The 11,071-nt window shown below is 35.2% G+C and overlaps 1 protein-coding gene across 1 annotated transcript; it reads left to right on the forward strand.

Annotated features, from left to right (window-relative positions):
- Window positions 1-9,708: 9,708 nt before the first annotated feature.
- On the forward strand, window positions 9,709-10,667 carry LOC143875924 (uncharacterized). Its single transcript, XM_077377504.1, has 3 exons — window positions 9,709-9,775; window positions 9,914-10,258; window positions 10,351-10,667. Exons 1-3 carry the CDS (start codon window positions 9,709-9,711, stop codon window positions 10,665-10,667), a joined length of 729 nt encoding a protein of 242 aa, XP_077233619.1.
- Window positions 10,668-11,071: the final 404 nt, after the last annotated feature.

Here is an 11,071-nt window from a genome sequence, read left to right on the forward strand (position 1 = left end):
GTCTATACCTCTTCTTGGTAGTTTTCTTCCGTAACTGTCATAGACAGGCACCCGTGTCGATACTTTTCGTTTGAAATTGACGATTGTACCCTCAAATAATTTCTCACGGGCTAACAAAGAATTGTACATACCACATCATAGGTTGATCCAAACCGTCCATGTGATGGAACACAACATAAATATGTTGTGCCCATAAAATCATTTCCATAGGTTGATCCTAGCCCTCCAATCTATAGAGGTTTCCATAATTGTTGTTCCTGTTAAGGTGCCCAGAATTCGTCGATATTTCTACAGGTGTCCGCATTCGTAATATCAAACTTTCCGTAATTTGACCCTCACATGGTGAATAAGGAAAAGTAGTTTTTTACGTTATCGTTAGGGGTGCAACCCGACCCAACCTGAGCAACCCATATTTTCCAACCCAACCCGATTTCCAACCCGGCTAATTGTTGACCACCTCAACTCAAGCCGGGTTGTTTTGGATTTTGAGAACCAATAGTGAGTCACCAATAATCAGTTTTTAACTCACAATCGGTTCTCAAAATCCAAAACAAACAGGGACTAACAATTAAGAAAGGGAAATGTTATCTGCACTACTATATTTTGATGATCACACTCCTCACTTTATTAAAGTACGGTATGGCCTGCACCATAGGATTATCCAAACCGTCCATTGTGGACTATTGAGACCATTTCAATGTTGAAAAAGAAAAAGACATATACAGAGCTTCTTCAGAAGAAACCTAAATTCGGGTTGATTTTTCCTAACCCAACCCAACCCGATTTGCGAAAAGCTTGACCCGACCCGACCCAAATTCGGGTTGAACCCGTCGAGTTCGAGTTGAACCCGACCCGCGTGGGAACATCCAAGTAACAACGATGGTTTGAAATTATATATAGTGCTAATGTGCTCACTACCATATTTTATAATGGCACTACTGACCGTATTTTGATGATCGCACTCCTCACTTTATTAAAATGTACGGTATGGCCCATACGATAGGATGATCCAAACCGCCCATTAGATGGGCCACTGCCTAAATAGGTTGTGCCCCAAAAATAATTTTCGTAGGTTGATCTGAACCCTCCGATCTATAGAGGGTTATAGGTTGATCCAAATCGTCCATGTGATGGAACACAACATCAATCAGTTGTGCCAGGAAAATCATTTCCATAGGTTGATCCTAGCCCTCCAATCGATATAGGCTAATCCTAGCCCTCCAATCGATAGAGGTTACCATAATTGTTGTTCCTCTTCAGGTGCCCGGAATCCGTCAATATTTTGCAAGTGTCCTGCATGAGTAATATAAAGTAGTTTTTTCGTCATTGTCATATGTCTATACCTCTTCTTGATAGTTTTTTGCCATAATTGTCGTAGACAGGTACCCATGTCGGTAATTTTCGTATGAAATTGACTATTTTACCCTCAAATAATTTCTCATAGATATAGAAGTTTTATGCAGCAAAGGGGTTAATGGTAAAAGAGTAATGCTGACGTGTAAATCTGAGATAAAAAGAAAAGAATTTTTTTTCCTACCGCTATATTGTAGTAGATGTAGTAGATCTGACAAAGAACTGTACAAACCACATCATAGGTTGATCCAAACCGTCCATGTGATGCAACACAATATCAATAGGTTGTGCCCATAAAATCATTTCTATAGGCTGATCGTAGCCCTCCAATCTATAGAGGTTTCCAAATCAGTTTTTCACTGACAATCGGTTCTCAAAATCCAAAACAAACAGGGACAAACAATTAACAAAGGAAATGTTAACCGCACTACTATATATTGATGATCACACTCCTCATGAACACAACATCAATTGGTCGTGCCAGTAAAATCATTTCCTTAGGTTGATCCTAGCCCTCCAATTGATAGAGGTTTTCATAATTGTTGTTCCTCTTCAGGTGCCTAGAATCCGTCAATATTTTGTAACTTGTCGGAATGCGTAATATGGCGTTGTTTTTTGTCATTGTCATATGTCTATACCTCTTCTTGGTAAAAAAATTTCGTAATTGTCATAGACAGGTACCCTGTGTCGGTACATTTCTCATAGATATAGATGTTAGATAGCAGCAAAGGTGTTAATGGTAAAAGAGTGATGGTGACTTTAGTAGGTAATGATTATTATTGGTAGCTTCATGACGTACTTATTATTGCTAGCCACCTTTCAAGCAATAGTATTTCCGTCCAGTTTTTCACCATGTCCAATAAGACAAATCTCTGAACACATACCACTGCAAAGGATGGGCGAGACGTAGCCTTTGGAGAAGGTGGGTAGCAAATCATGATGCAAAATTATGTTTATTTTTTTTGCCGAGAATTGAGCCGTGAGAAATAATTTTTTTACCTTATATTTTGTCTCTCTCTTTGCCGAGAATTTAGCGGTGAGATGGGGAGACCAACAGAAACCGAGAGAGAAAATCTTGTAAGATAACGTCAAAAATCTCGGCCGGAGATTTTCTCCCTCATGTGAAGACAAATGGGAGACAGACACATAAGGCAACAGAAAATGAAAAAAAATGTTGAGAATGGGTAGGATTTGTTTGTAAACGTCAAAAAAATGTTGAAAACAAATGTTGAAAAAAATGTTCACTCCTCTCCATTGGTAGGATTTGTTTGTAAATATGCTAGGGTTTCATCCCTTTCTTTTTGTAAAACCCCTTTTAAATCTAGGGTTTTGTAAGAATGTTGAGAATGGGCTTCTGGACTGTTGAAAACCTAACCATGCACTGTTTTAAAGCCCTTTTACAGTGTTAAAACCCATCTATAAACCGTCTGTAACCCTCATTGTCAGTTTTGATAACCCTCTTTTTAGAGTGCTTGTTTTGTGAGAAACCCACTCAAGGTAATTCCTTCACGTGTTCTACGCTTCAATCTGTCGTGTATGTGAAATCCTCCGAAATAGATTTAAGAGGCCCTGCTGATTTTAATCCAAGAGTACTTTGAAGTTGTGGAAGGAATTGAATGTGAAGGGGTCAGGTTTCAGCTTGCATTATAGTAATTGTATGATGGTAGAATTGTTGACCAAGGATTTTGATAGCCTAATTCAATATCATTGGACCCTGGGAATGCTCTCGATTAGGTAAGACTGTTGAATTCATGCCCTATTAATATGCTTCTATGTAGTTACTGCAGATGAGTGTTTTGGTTTTCAAGAGCATCAACTGCTTGTGAAAATGTTAATTTCCAAGGGTTTATAGATGGAAACCCAATATTTTTTCCTATTCCAGATGCTTTCATTAAAAAATAGAGATATAAGGAATGTGAGTCTTTGGTTTGAGCTATGATCATTATAGTGATATTTTTAAGTGAATGAATTAAGATTATGTGAATTTTTTTTAGATTTGAATTACAATGTATTTTATTGTATTTGTGAAGGTAAGATTTAGTATGTATGCATTGCCATGATTTATTCAGGTTATACTTGTTAGCAGCTTATGTTTGACAAATTAATTGAGGATTTGGGACCTTACAAGATGCGATTTTCCAGCTTATGTTTGTATGTCTTATCATTTCTAGGTTTTCCATGTGTAAGGTTGATCTTTTAAATTTTTATTGTTCTCTGGGTGTTGTCCTTTAAACTCACGTTTGCATTCCAGGTGTTGTTTTGTTCCTCATAAAGAGAATACTTGTATAATAGAATAAAAAATGTGTGTGACAGGATTTGGAGTCAATCTATTTAGAAAGTTGTAACAACTGATGGATGTTCTATAAGTAGTGATAAATACAGCAGAAAAGCTTTGAATTTTTCATCCTTTAATTTGGACTAAATAATTGAACTCTTCATTTATTTTGATGAGTTTGATGCTATACAAGAGTAGCTACTCTTTTGGCTATTGTTATCTTTTATATACATGCTACCTGGGGCTTTTAAAGGTGCATTGAATATCAAAGATACATGTATTCTGAATTTTGGCAGATGCATTTTGTAACTTGTACAAGGGTCATGAAGGTCTTGTGGCCTAATAATTGGTAGACATGGCTGTGGGATTTGGTGTCATACTCTGTTTTTTTATTGTTTATGGTGGAGACTTCAACTTATCGTGTTTTAAAAATGACATTTCTTCATTATTTTATCACTTAACAGTGAGATATTTTAGAATGCTTCATATATATGAAAGGTTAGCACATTTTTTTCAATGGCTTGAATCATACAGTTTGAATTGCCTTCAATCCTTTTTTCAATGTCATATCATCATAATTAACAAAATGATTTTGTTAACAGAGAGAAGGCACTTAAATTAGGACTACAAGTGATTGCTAACATGGCAAAGTCTTCAAAGAAGGCGAAGGAAAAAATGACACAGAAGGTTTTAAGGAAGTCGACAGTTGGTTTAAAGAAGGGAAAGAAGGAGAAGGGGAAAAAGAAAGCGAACAGGTTATGGAAATGATTTTTGGGCAACAACCTATTTACTTTGTGTCCCAACAAATGGACGGTTTGATCATCGTATGGAGAGGGTTGTACCGTACTTTTTAAAATCACATGTTTGCACGGCCACCCATTATATAATTTCTCTGTTTGATTTCATGCAACTTCGTTTTGTTAGGTCATAAAACTTTATTTTACCGATAACATTATCAAATTTAATTTACTATGATATTTTTATATATTAATAAAATTAATTATTTATTTTTTTATTATTTACAATCGGTATATGTCTAAATAATAAAATGTGTAGCCAATAAATCAATTACAATGACAAACTCTTTTGGGTTTAAGTTTTTTATCTCTTGTCGAATAGCAATCTAACTTGTCCATGATTAATTTTTTATAAACACTTTTGGGTCGAGGTTTTTTCATTTCTTGTTATATCTGCCCTAAATTACAATGAGAAAACGGATTAAGAATTCATTTGACGGGAACAAATACATTGATCAGTTAGGTACCCACGGCCCAATCATCTCTCTGCACGTGAATTCTTGCATTTCAATGCAATTTTGTAAAACTAATTTATACTCAAAATTTTAAGCTTTGCCTCCCTTTCTAGCGGTAGCAGAGGGAGGGAGCCATTGCCCCCTCTGAAAAATCAATATCTACCTTTCCCTCCTTCAACTTTCCCAATTTTTATTAGAAGGGGACAAATGCCCTATTAGTAATTCTTTTGCCCATTTGACCCCAAAACAATTTTGAAGAGGGAAAATTGTTAGAGTTGGTGCCCTAAAACCCAGTATATTTTGCATGTTAATCAATAAAAGTTTCTTTCTCATGACATTTATGGGTACTAAAAGTTTAATATGTGTGATATGTTACTTGTTATTAACACGTATTTGTCCTTAGGTAGCAAAGTAGGAAACCCATGCTCATGGATTCACAGATCCTAGGGAGCAAGGAGATATGGGATTCTAGTTCTTTGGAGACCTTAGTAGTTCTTAGTTGAGGTTGAGATTGGACACCTCTTCCTGTACACAACTAGCATCTATCTTGCCTACATGCACGAGATGTGGAGTGACTTATCTCAATCACTTGGGTAGTGGACCCTAAGCAAGATAGAATGGGTACGGCAATGAGATTGCGTACTGAACATTATCACATTAGAATAGCTTGTGGATAGGAGAACGTTGAGCTATTCTACTAGACAGGACCCTTTACATGTCCTTTGACCTGATGGGTCATATTGATCTATTGCCGCGTCTCTCATTTTTTGTCTATCTAACTGTGATTCTCTTGTAGTTACCAGAGGAAAGTACTAGAGTGTTGGACAAACCGTCGAGGTCAATAGTAATACCCGGCATTGAATTCTCCGCCTATGTAATAGGATAACATCTACGGTTTTGGTCAGAGCAATAAGTTTAGAAAAATACCTGGCCAGGTAGATTTGATAAGATGTTTATCAAAAAAAATTTACAAAATAAGTTTTAAAATGGTTTTAGCAAATGCATTTGCGGGCCAACATTGCTTGACTGAAAGGTATACCATGAGTGAGCATAGGGGATAGTTAATGTCCACTCCCCGTAGGACTCAACTCGGTAGATGTGGACTTGGAGAAAAAACTTGTACATTTGATGTGATTAAGGGTATGATGATTTGACGGTTATCTTCAGGGTTACGTCTCGATGGAGGCCACTGACTCAATGCGATTGTAGCATTAGCTACGGAGCAATAATCGTAGTGGGGCCCACTTGTGGATTCTGCAGGATCTACCGTTAAATCCCTGCTACGATCCCACTCACTACTCGATTGACCTATTATAATCTATTAGATAGAGGTCTTGCATTTATTAGCTCGCACACACGAATTATTTTTGTGGTATTTGATGCAAAGAGAAAGATTTATATAGTTCTAATAGTGCAACACACCATGGGACGCAATGGGAATACCAATTTAGTTAATTGTTAACTGAAGGGTATTTTGGGAATTATAAAAAATATGGATGAAGCTTTTATCCCATTAGATGGGAGAAAATATGTTTATTTAATTAAACAAAATTAAATAAACAATTGTAAGTTTAGCTTATAGACTCGTTTTCCTAAAACAACCATAACTTACTCACCTCCTGGCCAATATTAATGTATAAGTACTCATTTCGAAGAAATTTGAAAGAGCTACAACTTTGTAGTTTATCATGTTTTTCTAATTCGGCCATTTACTTGTCCAAAAAATGAAGTATGAATTTGACATACAACATTATAGCAGGAAAGTAGGAAAAGGAGAGTGTAGGAGATATTTTAGGGATTGTTTTTATCCAATAAGCAACCCACGTTTTCTACTCAGAAAATGCCCAATTTAGGGCTTTCTAAACGCCTAAGAATTTCTAAAAGCATTCCCCATATTGTTTGGTTTCTATATTGAAAAAGCAAACTAACTTGTTTCCAAATTGGAAGTTCCCAATTTTAACTAGCTTCCTTATTTTTTGAGAATTCTCTAAAAACTTTGGATTGTATCAAAGGCAATTCAAATTTCTATAAATACAAGACAAATTAATAGAGTTTTCTACAGCTCATTCATAATCCATTTGCTGTAAATTGAAAGAGACACACAAGAAAATTTGTTCCCTTTGTTCTCTCTCTGTCTCTCTCTATTCATCAACTAGTTTTGGTTTTTTGAACTCAAGGGCATTCATCCAACTAATCTCCATTGTTCTAAACAATAATTCTCATATTATAATCTGATTAAGATCAAATTATAAGGTAAACAAAGAGTAGTTTACAAGATCCTTTGTGCAACAAAAGGAATCCATCGATTCAACTTGCGGTTTCGCGTCGATTAGATCGTCGGCGAATTTTCAAGGAGTAGATCAAGCGGACGAGTTCTTCTCTACAGTAACTTAAAGGTATTTATATTTGTGTTTATTAAATCATAATAAAAATCAATTAGTCCTTAGGAATCCTGGGTTCGAGCAAAAATTTTGTTCTACAGTGTTTATTCTTCCGCTGCGTGTAGCAATTTTGCTCGTGGTTTTACAACCAATCTAACAAAAATAACATCGATTATACTTATAGGATTTTTTCCTTCCGAGACACGAGTCACGCATCGTTTAGTCTCCTTCATCTCGATTTAAGGGTTTCTCCATCCGTCTCCATCTCATTCTCAATCTCGCTCTTTCTGAAGTGGTGCTCTCTCTGTCCCTCCATCCCCTCATTCCATTTCCATCTCTTAGTCATTTATATTTGAGAATTGATTGTGCGTCCCAACTCCCAAACCTTTGGAGTTGGATTGTTGGAGTAAATAGTAGAGTATGTTTGTTTTGGATTTTGAAAACTAATTGTGAGTCCCAAACCAATTGGAGTTGGAGTATGACTCACGAATGGCAATCGGTTCTCAAAATCCCAAAATAAACATTACTTTTCTTCAAATGAGTCATTCAAAATAGCCCAACAACACAATTTGTTGAAGTCAACACCTAAAAATTCTAACATATTCTCTCATGAAAGTATTTCATTTGTTTCTCTTCCATGGAAGTTTCACTTTTTCTGGATGAATCCTAATTGTCCCAATTCTTCTTCTGATGATGGATTGATTGAACCCTAATAAAAAAATGCCTTCAATTTTTTGATTGAACTTGGATGAATCCTAATTGGCCCAACATACTAAAATAAGAACCTATGATGAGCTTTCCAAGAAATATTCTAAGGAATATTTTCTAAAATGATCTTTCAATTTCTTATTTTAGTATTTTCAACTGGGGGATGTAAAAGATGGCCCTTTGTATTAAGAGCTACTTTAGGATGGAATGCTTTTTTTAAAGGGAAGTGATATATTCGCCTCTTTTCTTCCCCAGGCCAGCCCCCCTCTAGTGTAACAAGAAGACATTCAGAAGAGCGTTTAGGAAACTTGAAAAAAAGGTCCAAGCCCAAGAGATTCTCAAAATTCAATTGGTGATGTGAATTTTGAAGTTCTTGTTTTCTTTTCTATTTAATATGCTTATATTTTTATTGGAGTTTTCAGCTAGTTGGATCACTTTTGGGGCTTAAAATTTTTAGGTATTGGTACCTTTTTCTATAAAAAAAACTGCTATTGTATATTTGTATGTTTGTAGAATTTGGTGGCTTGTCTTTCTAGTTTTTTTTTTGGGTGATTCGTTGAAGTAAAAAATTGGGTGGGATTTGAGGAATACGCCCGATCGATTTTAAAAAGTTGAAATCCAAAAGAAATAGGCTGAATTTTATCTTTACTAGTGTTGTAGCGCATGAGATTTATCTAATTTTCTTCATTTGATAGAATCGGTTCTGATTCTAGTTAGATATTGTCAACGATAGACTCAAGGAAGAAGGTTATCTCACTTTCTGCATTATCCCTCGAGAGCATTAAGGCATGCCTTATCTTTATGGGATTTTTTTATTTTTTACCTTTTTGCTTTTATGACATTAGTTTATTAGACCATTGGCATGTATTTAACATCTTCTCTCCATGCCTTTCATTTGTTTGTCTGTTTGCTTTTGATTCTTCTAAATTATATATTTGAATCACCAAAAACATAGGTTTCTCTCTATTTCAGAGTTATTTTGTAATTATATTTTGTAATATGGGTTAATGTATTTAATCTTGTAATATATTTCAATAGAAATGAAGTGCATAAAAGAAGGGGGAAGTCTAATAAAATAGATATTATAACAAAGAAATGCACAAAAGAAGGAAAAATCTAGTAATGTATTCTAACAAATATGTAAATTAGATTATAGAGTTATGGGACATTATTTCTTTTTTTTAAGGATTCGAGCCTAGTTGTCAATTGAAGTCATGGAGAACCCCAATCAAAATCAAGACCTTACTCAAGAGGTAGCTCCATCTTGCAAAAAGTGAGCTCGTGTAGATGTTGATGTAGCAAATCTCCCTACAGATCCAGGATGCAAATCTCCCTACAGATCCAGGATTAAGAAGGCGGATTTATGATTATCATCCTAATGAAAGGGACCAAATTCAGAGAATATATTTGCAAAGAGGCCCTTGTCAACCTAAGAATCGTGATTTTTCTTAAACAAAATTTTTTTACAGTCTTGCGTCATTTTAGCTCTGCTTGGTTTAAGGAGTATGCTGATTGGTTAGAATATAGCATAGAAAAAGATGTCATATTTTGTTTGTATTGCTATCTTTTTAAAACGGAAATTGGAGGTTCAAGGAGGAGGGGATGTTTTTATTACTTAAGGATTTAAAAATTAGAAAAAATGACAAATTAGACAATCATATTGGTGGCCATATAGCACACACAACCAACCCCGAAGTAAATGTGTCGATTTGTTGAAACAAAATCAAAGCACTCAAACAATGATGCAAAAGCAATCAGATCTTGATCAAGATGAATATCAAACTAGTTTGAATGCATCAGTTGACTGTATTCGGTTTTTATAGCGACAAATATTAGCTTTCCGAGGTCATGATGAATCTGATAACTCTAGTAATCATGAAATTTTTTTAGAATTATTGCGGTTTCTTGCTGAGCGTAATGAAGATATTAATCATGTGGTGTTAGGGAAAGCTCGTGAAAATCCTAAGTTAACAGCACCTGATATACAGAAGGATATAGCGCATGCTGCAACAGTTGAAATGACGAATATCATTATTAATGATCTTGGCATTATTCGCTATCATTTGGTGGATGAATCTCGTGATCTATTAACAAAGGAGCAAGTGGTTGTAGTTTTATATTATGTGGATCAACGTGGACGTGTTATTGAATATTTCTTAGGTATCACTTTTGTTGCTGACACGACCGCCATAACACTCAAAGCGACGATTGAGTTAATGTTAAGCAAATACGGATTAAGCATTGCAAGATTGTGCGGGCAAGAATATGATGGAACAAGTAATATACGTGGTGAGCTTAATGGTCGGAAAATATTGATTTTGCAAGAGAATAATGTGTTCATTACGTTCATTGCTTTGCCCATTAACTTCAATTGACTATAGTTGCAGTTGCAAAAAATCATCTTAAGGTTGCAAGTTTCTTCAACTTAGTTACAAGTGTTTTCAATATGGTTGGAGCATTATGCAAGCGTCGAGACATTCGTCGTGAAAAAATAACTGCAGAAATTATTGAAGTGCTTACAAATAATGAATTTTCTAGTGGTCGTGGATTGAACCAAGAGACTAGTCTTAGACGATCTGGTGATAAACGCTGGAGTTCCCATTATGATTCGCTTATCAGTTTGATCGTCTTGTTTTCATCTGTAACCGATGTAATTGAAATTGTTAAGGAAGACGGTCTGAATATTTCAGAGATATGATTTCGTATTTATCCTACATTTGATGAAAGCTTTGTTGGGGATCACAAATAAATTGTCTCAATCGCTGCAGTGAAAAGATCAAGATATCGTCAATGCAATGCCATTAGTAAATATTTCCAAGCATGGAAGAATTTTCATATTTGTGATAAGAATGATATTGATGTTTTGAAAATTGATGATATATTCTTTCCTCGATATCGTTTGCGACGAAAATATTCAAGTGAAAATCAACAACACTATCGCGTGAAACTTTATTCTTCAGTTATAGATATTCAACTTCAAGAGCTTAATAATAGATTTCATGAGACAAATTCGGAGTTGCTATTTTGTATTTCATACTTAAATCCAAGTAATTCATTCACTGCTTTTGACAAGCAAAAACTGATTCGGCTTGCCCATTTTTA

This window comes from Tasmannia lanceolata, unplaced genomic scaffold (assembly GCF_043159265.1).
Source record: "Tasmannia lanceolata isolate RefF3 unplaced genomic scaffold, GAP_Taslan_0.1 ptg000004l, whole genome shotgun sequence".
In the NCBI taxonomy this organism is placed as follows: domain Eukaryota; kingdom Viridiplantae; phylum Streptophyta; class Magnoliopsida; order Canellales; family Winteraceae; genus Tasmannia; species Tasmannia lanceolata.